The 18,658-nt window shown below is 34.2% G+C and overlaps 1 protein-coding gene and 1 non-coding gene across 4 annotated transcripts in view; one reads left to right on the forward strand and one right to left on the reverse strand.

Moving 5' to 3' along the window:
* PGGT1B (protein geranylgeranyltransferase type I subunit beta) overlaps positions 1 to 18,658 on the reverse strand; it is a 64,290-nt gene that overhangs the window by 16,398 nt on the left and 29,234 nt on the right. For all 3 annotated transcript variants that reach the window (XM_012528506.3, XM_012528507.3, XM_058277230.1), the window contains 4 exons: positions 17,403 to 17,470; positions 13,148 to 13,299; positions 11,635 to 11,767; positions 641 to 686 (listed from right to left, as the gene is read on the reverse strand). In XM_012528506.3, the coding sequence (XP_012383960.1) occupies positions 641 to 686; positions 11,635 to 11,767; positions 13,148 to 13,299; positions 17,403 to 17,470 (399 nt within the window). The remainder of the gene's footprint in view (positions 1 to 640; positions 687 to 11,634; positions 11,768 to 13,147; positions 13,300 to 17,402; positions 17,471 to 18,658) is intronic.
* On the forward strand, positions 9,730 to 9,832 carry LOC111766271 (U6 spliceosomal RNA). The gene has a single exon (XR_002798363.1). It is a non-coding gene; the product is annotated as a U6 spliceosomal RNA (small nuclear RNA).

Consider the following 18,658-nt stretch of genomic DNA (forward strand, 5'->3'; position numbering starts at 1 on the left):
TGATGAAGAAGAAACTGAAGGGGTTCACTCAAAGCCTCCTTTAAAAGAGAATGGAAATGGACTCTTATTTACTTCTGAATAGAAATACTCAATTAGATAGTGATCAGGCTATTGATGTGCTGAACTATGATCTCCCTATTGTATTTCTGCCACAGTGGGGGAAAATGTGAAAAAAGAGATCATGCTAATGTATATAGTGAATATATGCTATCCAGCAAAGTATTTTATGAATATGACTAAGGATAAGTATATTAAAGAAGGTAAGTAAATTTTCAATTCTTCACAAATTCATGGAATCGTGTTAATATCTTGCATCTATTTTCAGTCTAGCCTTTTAGAGTTATGCCGAAGAAGAAAATCTGTTGATTTCTAACAATATGTTAAAAAATTAGCCCCGGATAATACAATGTAGTAATAATTGAGAAAACAGTGTATGAACATTTCTGATATAAGACATCTTAATTACTGATCTAGAGGAGGCTTCAAATAGGCACAACGGTGTCAAAAAAGAGAAGCAACATGAAAGACAGTAAGGTTGCACCAAGGATTTAGACTAAATTCTGATGTTCTCTATGCAGAATGTACCAAAATGTTATTTAAAGAAACAAGGAAACTATACATTTATTTTAAGATGTCTTACCATGAGATTCAAGTCCAGCTCCCTGTGCCAGACCATTGTCATAGGACTGAAAAAGAAAAACATTTTTCAGTTTAATGGAGAAATAATGATAATAAGTTATTATTATGCTAACTTTTACCCCAATCTAATTTGTTATTTCTACTTCATTTCTTCCAAAATATGCATTTCTTCCCCCAAAGAAAGAAAGTGAGGAAGGCTTTTTCAGTACCCAATCTTGTCTTATTCACGAAGTCAAATCAGTAAGTGCATGTTGTAGGGCACATTCTGAGAATAAACTTTTCAAAGATGGTACCTACATATTAAGTTTCTACCCAATAAAAAGCCCCAACCCTCAATCATCTCTCACTGTCATGCATATATGAGTTGAAGAAAAATACAAGGATTTTACAGTCATAAAAAATTTAATCATGAAAAAAATCTATTTTAAAGCACTTCTGGGTAGTCAAAGATTGGCAGCTGCCTAAATTTGAAACTCCCCACATATCCTTTCCAAACAAAACAGAACAATAACACTAAAATTATATAAAAACCTTAGCAAAACTAAAAGACATACTTATACTTCAAATTACCTGTCTGTAGAAAAATCAAATTCCAGCAATCCACTACTCACACTCAGGCACCTATCTTTGCAGAGAACAAGGGCAGTCTGAAAAATCATGAGGAAGAGAGAGGAGGGGAACTAACAGCAAGTATAAGATTGATCTAAAATCACTGCCTAAAAGAGAAAGTCCACTCTGAGTGTGAAAATACAGGCAGTCCTCACTTTGAACAGGCCAATATGCATGAATTCTACTATTGCGGTTTGCTTAAATAACAAAACATGGTTCAATCTTCAGTTACTGTGGTATATGAATTTTGAGTAACCACATAAAGTATAAACTTCGCTGCTAGTTTTGCAGTCTACAAATCACTAGGCAAATGACAGATGCTCATCATGGTCAGTGCACATCATGTCACTTTTTTCAAAGACTGTTAGCAATTGGTCACTGCACATGTTATTCAGGTCACACAGACAGTAAAATGTGTGGCTGTATTGTCTCTGTCTCCCAGTGAGAAATTCACAAGACATTTTACAAAAATTCATTACCATAAGAGAGAGGGAAGTGGCCACTACTGATTAAAGTTCAAGGGAAAAAAAAGTGATAATGTTATAAGGGAAGCTAAAATAAAATATAAATGGGAAAAAAATTAAAAAAAGGAAAAAAATAAAATGTAAATGTAAGTTATAGAAGAAATAGCTCACCATGGGGATGCTGACAATGCCACTGTTTTGGTAACTTTAGATATGGAGCCAGAAGAACTAAGTGAAAACGAACTTATCTACATAAGTGAGGAAAGTGACTATGATGAAAAGGGTGAAGGTATACCTGACGCAGTGAGGTTGGCAAAAACTTCACATTAAAGGAACTTTTGGAGATATTTCACAATATTAAAAATGCAAAGAATAAAATTCAAACTTAGAAAGGAGTATGATAATTCACAAAGGCATAGAAAAGATGCTCACTCCATATTGTAAATTATACGATGAGAAGGCAAAGCATTGCTCAAATTATAAGTTTTTTTTCAAAGAAATAAAACGCTTTCATTCTCAATGTTTCTAATGTTTTAAGTTACAGTGTACTAAATAAATGAGTTCTATAATTTTTTTTTTCCATTTCCCTATATACTTAAAACAGACAGTAAGAATTTTTATAATGGTTTAGCAAAAACTTTTAAAGGTCATGGAACAACTGAATTTTCCCCACTGATTATTAAAATAACTGTACAGTTATCACTATGGTCCTGCATGACCATATAAAACTACCAAAAGGAATGCCTGAGCTGAGAGGGTACTGGTAGAATAGATCACTAACTACAGAGATGGGACTTAAAAAATAGTACAAGGCAAAGTGGCAGTATGAAAAGGGCATAACTTCTGGAAGGGAAAAGCGAAGGGTGAAACGTCCTTTGGAGATAGAATAACAAAGGAAAACTGGAAAGATCAAAGGAGAACCTTCCTCTCCCTGCCAAATCGTAAAGCATATAACCTTTCCCCAGCTAAAGAAAAGTCATTTATTAAGGAAATCATATTTTACAGCACTGATAAGAGGGCATCCTTAAACTAGGAATACTTGTAGGAAAAAAATCATATCCATGAAATGGATAAACAAAGAGACTATATCTATGCAAAGTAATTTTAAAATGAAAATATAGCAAATGGGATGGAATGAAAATATCTCTGTATATGAAATGACTCTCCTTTCCCCGAAGAAAACAACATAAAACAGAAGAGTGGGGTGAGGGGGGTGGGGGGTATATGGGGACCTCATATTTTTTTAATGTAATATTAAAAAAATAAATACAAAAAAAACAAGCTGAAGAAAACTGACAGTCCCCTCAATGCAATTAAATATCAACAAACATTTTAGAATATGAAAAATCACTCTGAAAAGGAATTCCAAAAATTTAAAACAGAAATAGACAAATGGTAGGAAGAAATACAAAGAGTTAAATGATTTTAAGAAAGAAATGGAAAAAAAGAGGAAAAAAACTCTCAGAAATGAAGACTACAAGATGCCCAAGGGATAACAGCCTCAAATGAAAACACAATAAGAGATACTGACAAGAGACAGAAAACCACCAGGAGAATAAAAATGAGATAAAGAAGGAAGTGAAAAGGGTCAGAGAGAAAATAGTTGAAATGAAAGACAAGCAAAGAAGAATATACACAAAATTGGAGTACCTAAAGAAGAAAAATAAAATAATGGACTAGAACTAATAGTGAATCTAAGACAGGGGTCAGTAAATTAATACCCATAAACTAAATCCAGCTAAATACAGCCTGTGACCTGGTTTTGTACAGTCCATGAGTTAAGAAAAGGGTCAACCTCACTCTTTAATAAAAGAAATGCAAATTAAAAATACACTGAGGCTATTTTTCACCCATCAGATTGGCAAAAATTAAAAGTGTGACAATACATTTCAATGGCGAGGCAGTAGAGAAACAGGTACTCTTAAATACAACTGATAAAAATACAAATTGGTCTATCCTTTTTGGAGAGAAAACTGTCAATGTCTAATAAAACTGCATCTGCATTTACCTTTTTTTTAAAAAGATTTATTTAATTTATTTATTCCTCCCCCTCATTGTTTGTGCTCACTGTGTCCATCTGTTATATGCTCTCTGTGTCTGTTCGTTACCCAACCTAGGACTTCTCATGTGGGAGAGAGGCACTCAATTGCTTGAGCCACCTCAGCTCTCTGGTTTGTTGTGTCTCTCATTGTCTTTCTTTTTGGGTCTCTTTGTTGCATCAGCTCGTCAGGCCTGCCCATCGTGCCAGTTTGCTGTCTTGCTCTTTTCCAGGAGGAACTGGGAACCGAACATGGGATCTCCCATGTAGTAGGTGAGAGCTCAATCACTTGAGCCACATCCACTTCCCTGCATGTACCTTTTGCTTGAGCAATTCCACTACCCAGAATTTACCCTAAAGCTAAATTTCCAATAATACATAAACACATATGCAGATGGTTTTAACTTGAACATTGTTTGTAATTGGAAAATATATACTATATATATAGAATGGTTGAAAAAAACTATGGTACATCCATATAATGGAGTACTATGAAGCTGTAAAAAAGTTTGAGGAAAATCTCTAAGAACTGATATGACTGACTTTTCAAGATACAATATTAGGTGAAAAAAAATTGCAAAAAAAGTGTCTATGGTATGCTATCTTTTGAGGAAGAAAGAAGGCAATAACAATATATATATCTGCTCATCAAAAAGAAGAATGTCTATTAAAAATTATAGAAAAATGATAACAAATGGAAAAATTATCAATGGATACTAAAACTAATGGGAAAAAAGTTTGATGAGGGACAGAATATTCACATAGTCTTAACATATCTTGCCACAAGATACTGAATAACTGCAAAAGGAAAAATAGTGACTTTACAGAGGAAAATCTGGCATATACCACCTTAATTAAGTGATCAAAGTTAACATCAACAGTACCAGATAAGGCAAATCATTATCATGTACCTCCAAATAAAATGCACTCAGAATACAATATCACATCTGTAGTATTCTAGCCTAAAGTACATACTACCCATGCCCATATCTAACATAAACCTCCATTCCTCTAAGAACTTTAAAAGACTGTTCTTTCTGCTCCCCCAGAATTTACATTTATGCTAAATAAATGTAAATTTATCTACATTTCTATACAATCTGGTCCACAATTATGTATTCAGTTAAAAACAATTCCTCCATATGGAATTGGGACACACATGACAACATGGATGAACCTTGAGGACATTATGTTGAATGAAATATGCCAGACATGGGAAGCGGATTTGGCCCAGTAGTTAGGGCGTCCGTCTACCACATGGGAGGTCCACGGTTCAAACCCCAGGGCCTCCTTGACCCGTGTGCAGCTGGCCCACGCGCACTGTTGATGCGCACGAGGAGTGCCGTCCCATGCAGGGGTGTCCCCCATACGCAAGGAGTGCACCCCGTAAGGAGAGCTGCCCAGCGTGAAAGAAAGTTCAGCCTGCCCAGGAATGGTGCTGCACACACAGAGAGCTGATGCAGCAACATGATGCAACAAAATGAAACACAGATTCCCGTGCTGCTGACAGCAACAGAAGTGGACAAAGAACATACAGCGAATAGACACAGAGAACAGACAACTGGGGCGGGGGAAAAGGGGAGAATAATAAATAAATAAATCTTAAAAAAAAAAAAAAAAAAAAGAAATATGCCAGACAGAAAAGGACAAATATTGTATACTTTATTTGTATACAATATTGTATAAATATTGTCATACTAATAGGAACTATATATGAAGAATACATATAGGTTACTAGGAGATAGGATGAGGGCTTAGAAAAGGTGCTGATGCTTAATGTATGTAGAAATTTTAAATTAGCTTGACTATTTAAATGTGGAAAAGGGTAGAGTTGATGGTAACACATTATAGTGAGTGTAACTAACACAGCTCATTCACAAATGTGATTGTGGCTGAAAGGGGTAGTCTAGGGATGTAAATGTCAACTAAAGAAAGCTTGAGATTAATCTACGGACTAAATAACAGTGAATATGGTGGTGGATGACGATTGTGATTAGTAGTACAAATACAGGAATGTTCTATGAACTAACAAATGTATGTCACTATTACAAGGTGGTAAGAATATGGTAATGCATGAGAAAAATACAATAAATATGACTTTTGGATGATAATTAACAGCAATATTGTAATATTATTGCATCAATGTCAAAGAAGGTACTATTCTCAATTGATTGTAAATATGTGGTATTGGACAGAGTTGGTGGTGGCATATTATAATGAGTATAACACTGCTGATTTATAAATGTGATAGTGGCTGAAAGTGGTAGTCTAGGGAGGTTAAGGTTAATTGAAAGACAGCTGAAGAATAATCTAGGGGTTGTATAACAGCAATTTTGGTGATACATGAGGATTTTAAAAATAATATAAATACAGGAATGTCCTACTACAAGGTGTTAAGAATATGGTGATACATGTGAAAAATACAGTTAATGTAACTTATGGATAAGAGTTAATAGTAACACTGTAATTTGCAGGAATGGCAAAGAAGATATATCAATTCCAAGGGATAACAATAAAAGGGTTTAAGGGGGTATAGGATTTTTCTTTTGGACTAAGGAAAACATCCAAAACTTTACCAAGGCAATGACTACACAATTCTGTGATAAAAGTGAGTGCCACTGAATGTACACTTTGGATGGACTGTACAAGACATGGGACTGTATAACACAGTGAACCATATGGTAAATGATGGACTGTAGTTAACAGTACAAATATGAAAATGTTCTCTCATGAACTATAATAAATGTACAGTACTAATACATGGTGTTAATAACAAGGAGGTGTATGGGAAAATATACCAAATGTAAGCTATGACATACATAGTTAGTAGTAACAGTTTGATGATCTTTCATAATTTGTGACAACTGTTCTACAACAATGCAAGGTGTTGGTGGAGGGGTGATGTAAGGGAATTCTGCATGTTATGCATGTGTGCTTTGTAGGCTCACTTCTCTAATAAAAACAAAAAATTACTAAAAAAAATTCCATTCCACAAAGAACTTACATTTTCATTTTGAAATACTGACTAGTAAAAGAGGAATAAACTACCTAAAATATACATCTGTAAAACTAAAAAACTTCACATCTGCAAAACAATAAATTGAAAGCAGCAATTCTGTTTCTCCACTTTCATATAAAAATTTAAAAGAAGAGCAAGGGATAATACTGGCTGGGACTAAGCTTTCCTTGCTATTTACTATGCAGAAAAATAACATTTTCTACTTGATAGTCTTCTTAAAACAAACCTTAGATTAAAAAAAAACACATCTAAGTATTAAAAAGAACAAAAGTGATCCAAAATCCTATCAAAGATACTATAATGTTCCACCATGTCTGGCCAGGGTTCCCCAGCAATCACTGGTTGCATCATAGGCTATTAAACATTTGCCTTTGAGGTTTTACTTGTTTTTCCTCTAAAGCTGAAAAATATCTTTCTGATAAAGACATGGTTTCTTTAGATACAGTCAGATTACATTTAAATTTTAATGGGCAAGGAGTCAATCTGTCCTTTAAGAGTATTTCCATGTATTATTCTTATACTATGTACTCAGAAAGCAATTTTATTGTCCTTATTTCCAAATTCTTGGTGGAAGAGTAATGCATTATAATTCAGCCCGGCAATAATAATAAATAACTTAAAAAAAGAATCAATCTGAGAAACTTCCAAGAAGATGGAGGATTAGAGAGGTAGAGAGATCATTCTTCTCCTAAAAAAAATACCTGTAGTATAAGCAGAGACTATCTAAAGGGTCACTCTGGGGTTCAGGACATAAGAAGAAGGTGAGACACCAACCAGAAGAGAGAGGAGTGAAGGAAAGGAGTCTCAACTGGCTGGAAAATCCTGAGTAGAACTAGAAAAGCAACAGCGGCTGCTCATCCCCCCATGTACTGAGCAAAAAGCAGTCTGCAGACTGAACATCAGAGTAAACTTAGCATCTGAATGAGATGCCTACACATCAACAAAAACTTACAAGCCATACTAAGAAAAAGCATATGACTTAGGGAATGCAACAAATCAAAGCTTCAGATGAGACACAGGACTTGAAACAGCTAATCAATGAGGTTCATACAAATTTCCTAAGTCAAGTCATGGAGTTGAAGGCCACCCATATGCTGCCTTGTAGGTAACTCACCTTAGACTCAGGATGCAAACAGAGTGAGTTGAAAAAAGATATTTCACACAAATGGTAACCAAAAGAGAGGGGTAGCTATACTGGTGTTAGTCAAAACAGGCTTTAAATGCAAAAAAAAAAGTGATAAGAGATGCAGAAGGCCATTATTTATTAATAAAAGGGAAAATCCAATAGGAAGGACTAACAGTCATAAGCATCTATGCACCTAACCAGGGTGTCCCAAAATACATGAGACAAACTCTGGGAAAACTAAAAGAAGAAATAAATGTCAGTACAACAATAGTTAGAGACTTCAACACACTACTCACACCAATAGATAAAACAATTAGAAGATCAACAGAGAACTTAAATAATATGATAAACAAGCTAGATCTGACAGACATATACAGAACATTGTACTCCAAATAAGCAGGCTATACTTTCTTCTCAAGTGCTCATGGATCCTTCTCTCAAGGATAGACCACATGTTAGGCTACAACAGAGTTCTTGGTAAATTTAAGAAGACTGAAATTATACAAAAAACGTGACTGTAATGGAATGAAGCTTGAAATCAATAATTCAATGGGGGAATGGGGAAAATTTATATATATATATATATATAAAGACAAAAGAACACACTCTAGGACCAGATGGTTTCACAGGTGTATTCTTCCAAACATTTCGAGAAGAATTAACACCAATACTGTTTAAACTCTTCGAAAAAATTGAAAAGGAGGGAAAATTACTCAAAACATTTTATGAAGCCAACATCACCCTAATACCAAAGCCAGATAAAGATACAAAAAAAGAAAATTACAGACCAATCTCTCTAAAGAACAAAGACAAAAAAATTCTCAAAAAAAAAAAAAAGCTTGCAAATCGAATCAATAGCATATAAAAAGAATTATACCACATGATTAACTGTCTTTCTGGGATGCAAGAGTGGTTCAACATAAGAAAATCAATTAACGTAATACATCACATTAACAAATCAAATGGAAAAACCACATGATCATCTCGACTGATGCAGATGTGGCATTTGACAAAATCCAGCATCCTATCTTGATAAAAACACTTCACAAGATAGGTATAGAAGGAAAGTTCCTCAATATAATAAAGGGTATATATGAAAAGCCCACAGCCAACATGGTTCTCAATGGGGAGAGGTTTAAGCTTTTGTTCCAAGATCAGGAACAAGACAATGCTCTCTGTTACCACTGTTATGCAGCATTGTGCTGGAAGTTCTAGCTAGAGCAATTAGACAAGGAAAAAAAAAAAAGGTGTCCAAATAGGAAAAGAGGAAATAAAACTCTCAATATTTGCAGATGACAAGATATTTATAAAATCCCAACATATCTACAACAAAGCTATTATAGCTAATAAATGAATTCAATAAAGTGGCAGGATACATGATCAAAATGAATATATCAGTATCATTTCTATGCACTAGAAATGAGCATGCTGAGGAGAAAATCAAGGAAAAATTCCATTTATAATAGCAACAAAAATACTCAGATACCTACAAATTAATTTAACCAGGAATATAAAAGATCTGTATTCAGAAAACTACAAAATATTGCTAAAAGAAATTAAAAAAGACCTTAACAAATGGAAGGACATTCCATATTCATGGACTGGAAGACTAAACATCATGAAGATGTCAATTCTACCAAATAATTTATAGATTCAATGCAACACCAACCAAAATTCCAACAGTGTGCTTTACAGAAATAGAAAAACCAATTACCAAATTTGTTTGGAGGGAAAAGGGGTCCCAAATAGCCAAAAACATGCCAAAAAAGAAGAGCGAAGTCGGAGGATGCACGCTTCCTGAACTTTAAGTGTATTATAAAGCTACAGTGGTCAAAACAGCATGGCAGCACTATAATAAAGTTGGAATGATACAGAGAAAATTAGCATGACCCCTGCACAAGGATGACATGCAAATTCATGAAGTGGTCCATATTTAAAAACAAAGAACAAAACAGCATGGTACTGGCGTAACAGACACATTGATCAATGGAATCAAATTGAAAGGTCAAAGAACTATACCCTCACCTCTATGGTCAATTGATTTTCGATAAGCCCACTCAGAAGAGTGCTTTCAACAAATGGTGCTGCGAATTGGATATCCATAACCAAAAGTATAAAGGAGGACTCTTACCTTACTCCCTATTCAAGAATCAACTCAAAATGCATCTAAGACCTAAACATACAAGCCAGCACCATAAAACTCTTAGAAGATAACATAGGGAAGCAACTACAAGACCTTGTAGTAGGCAGGGTTCTCTTAAACCTTAAACCCAAAGCACAAGCAACAAAAGAAAAAATAGATAAATGGGACCTCCTCAAAATTAAACACTTTGTGAAGAGGGTAAAAAGGCAGTCTACTCAATGGAGAAAATATTTGGAAATCTCACATCTGACAAGGGTCTAATATCTATGATATATGAAGAGATTCAAGAAATCAACAATAAAAAAACAAATGATTCAATTGAAAAGTGGGCAAAAGACCAGAATAGACATTTTTCTAAAGAAGAAATACAAATGGCAACGAAAAACGTGAAAAATGCTCAACAATACTGGCTATTAGGGAAACGCAAATCAAAGCTACAATGAGATATCATTTCACACCTCCAAGAATGGACACTATTGACAAAACAGAAAAGTACAAGTGCTGGAGAAGATGTGGAGAGATAGGAATGTTTATTTACTGTTGGTGGGAATGTAGAATGGTAGAGTTTTTGTGGAAGTCTATTTGGTGGTTCCTAAGAAAGTCTGATATAGGGCTACCCTGTGACACAGCAATACTGCTATTAGGGATATACCCAGAAGAACTGAGACCAGTGACACCAACAGACATCTGCACACCCATGTTCATAGTGACATTATTCATAATTGCTAAAAGCTGGAAATACCCAGGGGTCCATCAACTGATGAATGGATAAACAAACAGTGGTATACACACACAATGGAATATTATTCAGCTGTAAGAAATTAAGTCATGAAGCAAGCCAGGTACAAAAGGACAAATATTGCATGATTTCACTATTATGAACTAAATATAATGAGCAAACAGATGGAGTTAATAGCTAGAATATAAGTCACCAGATAACAGAATGTGGTTAGAGAATGGAAAGCTGAGGTTTAATCTGTACAGAATTGGTAAAAAGTTGTTTATAAATGTTTGGAAATGAATAGAAATGGTGAAAGTACATCATAGGATTTGTAATTAGTAGTGCTAACATATGGGTATGATGATTGATTTATTATTTTCTTTTTTTTTGAGTAATGAAAATGCAACTTGGTGATTATACCAAATGTCACTGATAGTATACTTAAATTTTATGAACAAAACAACAAAATAATAGGGTGTCTTTGGGGAAAAAGACATCAAATTTAAGATACAGACTATAGTTAGTATTAACACTTTGACAATGCTCTTTCATAATTTGTTAAAGATGCTTCATAACAATGCAAGGTATTTGTGGTGGGTGATGTATGGGAGCCCTGTATGATGTTATGCATGTTCGCTTTGTAAGTTCATAACTTTTACTATACACTTATTATTCATGTATGTTCATGTATGAATGATATATTTCAATAAATTGATTCAAAATGAAAAAAAAATCTTACATAGAAACTTAAGCAGAAAACTTCTATAGGAGTATTATGATTTACAATACTATTTGAATTTTATAGGAACCAATTTATTAAAAACATGATTAGATTATAATACACACACAGAGTCAATTTATTTAATATAACTCACCATACTTCTTCTAATATAGTCAATGGCCTTTTTCATATCCATGCCTGACCAGTTGTTGAGCATATAGCAAATACAGGAAGCACAATACACAAATCGCATGTCATTTTCACTGCCTTCAGGTACTGCGCAAAAACTGAAAACAGATTCGTTATTAATACTGTAATATAATTTTAATTTCTTGTGGGGGCATGGTGGTGAGGGGGGTTAGAAACACCTACTTCATGTATTTATCGCAAACAAATCTATCATTGATTTAAAGAACATATTCTACTTGTACTATTCAATAAAGAACAAGATTATTAACTTGAATATAAAACATCTCTAAAGAATCACAGACAGAACTTCATTTCAAAGTTCTATTCATGGGTAGCTTTAAACACTAGTAGTTGCTTCCCTCTAGATGCCACCACTCAAAGTAAGTTTTATCTGCTCCCAGCCAGGGACAGCTGTGGCACACTAGCTTGAGAAATGATGGCAGAAAACGTCACAGGTAAAATCTGGGACTTATTGGGTAGTAAGAAATTTCAAAGCCCAAGTTTTGCTATGTGAATTTTCTCCTAAATGTATATTTTGAGAACTGTTAGTTGATCAAGCTTATGTTTCAATTTAATTTGTATCTATTTTATTACCTTTAGAGAGGTAAAATTCTGTGTTTCTTATCTTTTCTTTATTTATAAACAAGAATAAGACAGCAGTTATCAGAGACTATACTGAAATAATGAAATACTGGTCACTGTACAGGTTGAAGTAAATATTTAATTTTATAATACTTGCAAATAGTGTAAATTTATCTTATTTGGATATATTAATTTTTCCCTTAGCAAGAGCAGTATCTTTAAAACACCAACAGGAAAATTAGAGAGATACTAGTAGAAAGAGCACAGAAATGTGACGATACAGGATTTGTTTGTAAAGTCTTTTTTTTTAGACAGCATCACTGCTACTTGATAACTTCCTAGGTTAAAACAATTTTTCTTTTCACCTTAAAACTCTAGCAAGATTCTTCTTTAGGCACACCACATGAATCATCAAATATTACTGAACTTGTTAACTTCTTTTTCAACCCTTTGAAAATGTCAGTAAAATTACTTACACTAGGATATAATATTCAAGTTTTATCCCTCCCTCTTCTAATCACTATGTTTTAAGGAATGAAAGTTCAGACTAAATGTATGCTTACTTTGTAATATCCATTCTTTCATCCAGAAGGTAAACTAAAGTAGATATTAATCCTGAAGCTATTCAACCACTTTTTTAACAGATCAATCATCTCAGTTTAAAAAAAATGAAAAGAGAATGAAAGGAATACTGCTATTGTGATTACTTGCATTTTTATTCACATAAGAAATCTTGGATTTTTTTTGATTAGGCACTTAACTGTATATAGTGAACTTTAGGTGGTTCTTATAAAAGTTCATGATCCTTGAAATTTTAATAGTATTAGTTCCCACTTTTTAGTTCCAAAAAATTTTTCTTTATTAAAAAAAAAAAAGTAATAAAGAATGACCCATACCTTCCATCTTCCAGCTGAAGGGCTCTCAAGCCTGCTAAACAAGCTTCTTTATTTACTCGACCTAAGTCGTCTCCAAGAATAACTAAGCATGACAGGCCAGTGTACGTCATTGCTATATGGCCACTATCATAAGGATGAGCTGCCCCTGGATTCTAAATTCAAAATGGATATAATATTAATTAGTAAACTGATATTATTTCATTAAGTAATTTGACATGAGGTTTTAGTAAACAGTAAAATTAAATGTTGCTTATACTGATTTGTATACTATCAGATTGAGAAACCCACCCCCGTCCAATTTACATAAGTCTCAATACAACTATGGTCACATATATTACAGGCTATGAAACTTAAATTTATCCTAGATGACTTTTTATGGAAGTATTTCTGATATTTAAATAAACCAAACTACTTGAATTTCATATTTAGTCAACCCTATCATTTCTAGTTTAAGCCTTATAAAGTTAGAAAAGCATGTAGTCTTTCAGACAAAATTTATAAAAGAAATAAATTTTATACTGTATAAATCTAAATTAAACACCATATTAGTAACCACCTTATTAAAAGACTGAGAAACAATACAGTCAAAAAACCTTACCATTCTGCTCTTATATTCAGTTTATTTGAGTCTTTAATCAAAATTAGCACTTACACTTGCAAGGAAACAAAAAAGATATACAAAAAAGATCTCAAAATCTGAAAACTGACAAATTCTCTATAATTAAAATAGCGTGGTTTTTAAAATCTGGAGCCCAAATAGGTACTGCCTGCAAAGAGTGTCTTATGAAGCCTATGACCTTACAGAATGAAGTCTATTAGACTAACAACTGCTCACACGGAGATGGGAAGTCAAACTAGGAAGCCCACAGTACCAGAGCATGGGTCAGATTAGTGCAACTGATTTGATTGTTTAAACAAGAGATGACTGCAAACAGTTATCAATGATCTCTTAAGCTTTAATAAATATGTGAGTCCTTGCAAGAGGCCCTGGGAGTTGGCACTGGCATAGATAAAATCTAAATTTGGAAATTGTTCATTACGCTATATACTTTTATATTTCACAAAATACAAAGCATTTAGTTTTACAATTAATTTCAATTAATCATCCAATCCTATTAATCAGTTATTTTAAAAAGGTGATTTCACTAAAAAAAGTCAGCTTTCACATATAACTAATTTATTTCTCAGTTTGGGAAAGTTTTATTTTAGATAGAATAAGCTTATTTTAAATTGATCTTTCTCATGCATTTCTCCTGTTTCAGTCTGGTTTCATCAATAAGCTCTCCTAATGCTAGCAACGTAAACTGAAATGTGTGCCAAAGTGTGATGGTTTGGAGTACCTCAGAAAACATGTTCTTAAACTTAATCCACTCCTATGGGTTTGAACCCATTCTAAGTAGGCCCTTTTGATGAAGTTACTTCAGTTAAAGTGTGGCCCATCTCAATCAGGATGGGTCTTAATCCTATTACTGGAGTCCTTTATAAAAGCACAAGAAAATTCAGGCATAGAAAAAGCCACAGTGGGAGCAGTCAGAGGGTGAACATCAACCGAACCCAGAGGAGAAAGGAAAAACCAAGAAAAGTGGCCATGTGCATTGCTATGTGATAAGCTAAGGACTAAGGACCACCAGCTGTCAACCCCAGAACACTAATCTTTAGGAAGAAAACACTGCTTTGATGACACCTTGATTTGGACTTTTTTCCCAGCTTCAAAGCCATGACCTAATAAATACCCATTGTTTAAGCCAGCCCATTGCATGGCATTTGCTTGAGCAGCCCAGGAAACTAAAACACAAAACCACAAAGTACTAGTTAAAATAGATTCCTCTGCGTTATAGAAGAAATGTTAACTTCCACAACTACTGAAAGGCGTCACATCCTGGTTCTGCTATTTGTTGGCTTGCTTCATTTTCCTCGTCCTGGAAAACGGAGATATTAGTAGCTGCCTCACAGGGTTATTGTGAGGATTAAATAAAGTTACAACCTATAAAGCTGTTAAGTTATGATGATGATGATGATGTAAGTGTAAGATAAACATCAAAAGGGCACTACTTCTTTGGAATTATGACCATAGGTCTTGGCATCACCAGTGACTTAATCACCTCATTTTCTTGCTCACTAACTTCACAGAAAAAAATGTGCATTGTGTTCAATACCTTCTATAATCTGAACTCCCTATATACACCAACTTTTAAATATAGTTCCACAAATATGTCAAACAAATTTTCATCTTGACACCACTTTCCTTAGAATTCAAGCTCTAATTCTCCTGGCTATTCTAGTCCACACTTATTAACAGCCATCTTACAACTATTATAGCATACTTCATTTTTTGGTAGTTAAACCGAACATCTGCTATGTTAAAAGCACTATGGGGTAACAAAATATATATCAAATGTAAACCTTAACCTTAAAGGAGAAGATAGATCTCCTTAAGTATTATAATTACAATACAAAGTAGAATGTACTAAGTGTCAAAAAGGAGATAAATAATACATGGATTTAAATAAGGAATTCTTTTCTGCAAAAGAGGAACATGGGGAGGTACAGATAGAGAGGAGGAAATATAGACAGAAGAAAAACTCCACGTAAAGCAGAGAAGGAAAATTCTGGGGAATGTACATAGTAAGGATGCTATATAGATTCAATAAGAGCATGGAATTTGTGAAAAAAATAGTGAGAAAAGTGGGTTTGGGGAACCCATCTGTGTTTCCCAAAATACACTCTGTGGCCAATGAAGATCTCAGGCATTTACCAGTAAGTCAGTGGTTCATAGGTAGGTGGTTTGGTGGTTTCGGAAGAAAAGCAATGTCACTATATACACTCCGTATTGGACAATCCTGTGTGCCTCCTCAGATTCTCTAGAACCCCTCGTCTGTCTCCCAGACTCTGACAACTCTCAGTAAAATTCCTTGTGGGCCTGTATGATTCTATCTGGAATGTCTAGCTCCTTCTACCATTTGGAATTCAGGTGAAATACAACACATCATGGAGTGGGAACTAAATTCCCCAAAAGATGCCAAGGGTCCAGGTGAAATGAGGGTCAAAAATGGGTTTCAGGAGACTCTATGGACCAAAGGCAAAAATTATTTCTTCAGTTTTATTCCTGTTATTTTGAAAGTAGGGAAGGGGATCTTAAAAAAATGTTATTAAAACACTGTTTTTCTCCAAGTACAGGTAAACATTTGTACATGGTCTGGTTCTACATAACAATCATCACTACCAATGCCATGGCATCCAGATTCACTGCCCATTATGACAAAATGGAGAGCTACCTTTACTCAGGACTGGTTTCAGGTGAAAATATTATATGTATGGAAAAAAAAGAGGACAGATCTAATGAATGCTTTGTTTTTACATTCCCTGCTAAATGCTATTGGCATACATGATTGGAGACCCTTTGGTAAATTCATACGACCTTGTTATAGGCAAGCTGGTCTGTGGTTTGAGGCAGAGGAAGAAAGTTGAAGTGGTATCTCTATCAAATCATGTCACCTCCAAAGTCACTATTTTGAGGCACTTAATGGGAAAACTGGCAACACACCATTTGCCTTCAGCTTGCAACTGGATACAAATCTTGATGTACTTAACGTAGTCAGATACTGGCCTGTAACCATTATAAAAGCAGACCTCTTATAACAACCTTAAGGCACAGATCTGAATGATGCAATGTTTCATAAAAAGAGTGAGAGACAAAAGCCTCTAGCACAAGTTAAGAGGAAATAAGACTATTATTATGGGTAACGGCATTTAGAATGTTTATGTATGAATGGTAGTGTTGCCTGTAGGTAAAGGGGAAAAAAAAAGGAAACTGATGCCATTAAGGGAAGTTTCTATTTTGTGAAGCCTCTGGAGAAAACAATTAACTTTATTTCTGCTGTCTACTGCAGAAAAATATTGGTATTTTTGGTACCAATTGGTACACATGTTGCAACACCTGTAAAGTTTAACAAGACATCTGGGTCTGTTTCACTGAAGACAAGTCATTGCTTCTACACTTGCATATCCTGATATGAAAGGCTCTGCATCTAACTCTGGAGAAGTTCAAAGTCATTTCTACTGGGGACTTCAATTAGGGCCTTGTCAAGGGCCTTTTATTCCTAAGAAGTGAGAACAGAATATTAAGTCCTTCTCTAACATACAGAAAAAGTTTACTGGCTTCTTTTTCTATTGCTATTAAAGGTAATAATTAGGATAACTATATAGCAACAGTGAGAAATATATATGGCCAAGTTAAGACCCAAACAGAACTAACCTTTGATGGATTGAATGGAATACCCAGGTATGAAGAGCCTCGGAAACCACAGCGATTTAAATTTGATTCTAGAAAACAAAAATATTTACTTATTTAAAAGCTCTTTTAATATTGCACAGATCCTACTTTTGTACAGATCCTAAAGCAGTTCAAATATACACTCTTTCAGAAGCAGAGTATTTCAGTACCAAAGCTTTATCACTGTCTCCATTTTCATGCCAGCTATGCTGAATGCTTACCAGGTGCTAGGCTAGGCCTGTTCTAGGTGATTTTATAGGACTTTCTTCATTTAATTCCCATACTAGTCATAGAATAATGATTTCCAAGTATGTTTTATTTGTAAGCTACTGCACATTATATAGAATGTTTTCATACATTTTTCCTATATGATTGCTATATTCCCCCCCATTCTATAGAAACAGGAACAGAAGCATAGAGGTTAAGCAACATATTCAAGGTAATTATACAACAGAATCTACAATCCTAACTTCCCATCCATTGTTTTTCTACTTTAACTCACTGCTTTCCTACATGTGCCCAAACTACAGGCATGAACTGCTCTATAGATATAGAAAATGTGTGGTCTGTATTTTAGTATTAGACAGACCTTCATTCTGAGCCCAATAACCTGCTTTACTTTGAGATATGCAGAACACTGTAAGTTAGCACACAGATCCTATTCATGTAAGGTGTGTTTACTGAACAAATATTTTTTCTACCTAAAATTTCATTTTTAAAGAGGTCAAAGGAACGTAAATTGAAAGAAAGAAAATAATTATATCCATAATTTAAGAAGGCAATTAATTAATTCATACTAACTGGTTTTCACTTCCCTGCTTCTTCAAATCGGGCATTATTCTGTACTCATGTTGACATCCCCTGAAATACTTAGAATAGTGGCTTACACATAGTTAACAATTTAGGACACTTAACACACTACATTTAAAACTTTCCACCAATCATCTTTTCCTAATTAGCAAAACATTTATTTAAAAAAGGATAAAACCTAATGGTGATAATGGTTTCAGTGAACATGGTTCTCTCATTCTTGCTTTTTAAAATTGTTAAGTCATTTAAAACTTGCCAATCTGTACAGGAGTCACAAAAATACTCTTTGACCCAGCAATCATATATCTGAGCATCTACCCTAACTTCAAATATGAGAAAGTTCATATGTCCAGAAATGCTCACTGCAAAATTATAATGGTGCAAATCTACAATTAGTCATCTGGTTAAATAAACATGATATAACTATT

This window comes from Dasypus novemcinctus, chromosome 2 (assembly GCF_030445035.2).
Source record: "Dasypus novemcinctus isolate mDasNov1 chromosome 2, mDasNov1.1.hap2, whole genome shotgun sequence".
NCBI classification, from domain to species: domain Eukaryota; kingdom Metazoa; phylum Chordata; class Mammalia; order Cingulata; family Dasypodidae; genus Dasypus; species Dasypus novemcinctus.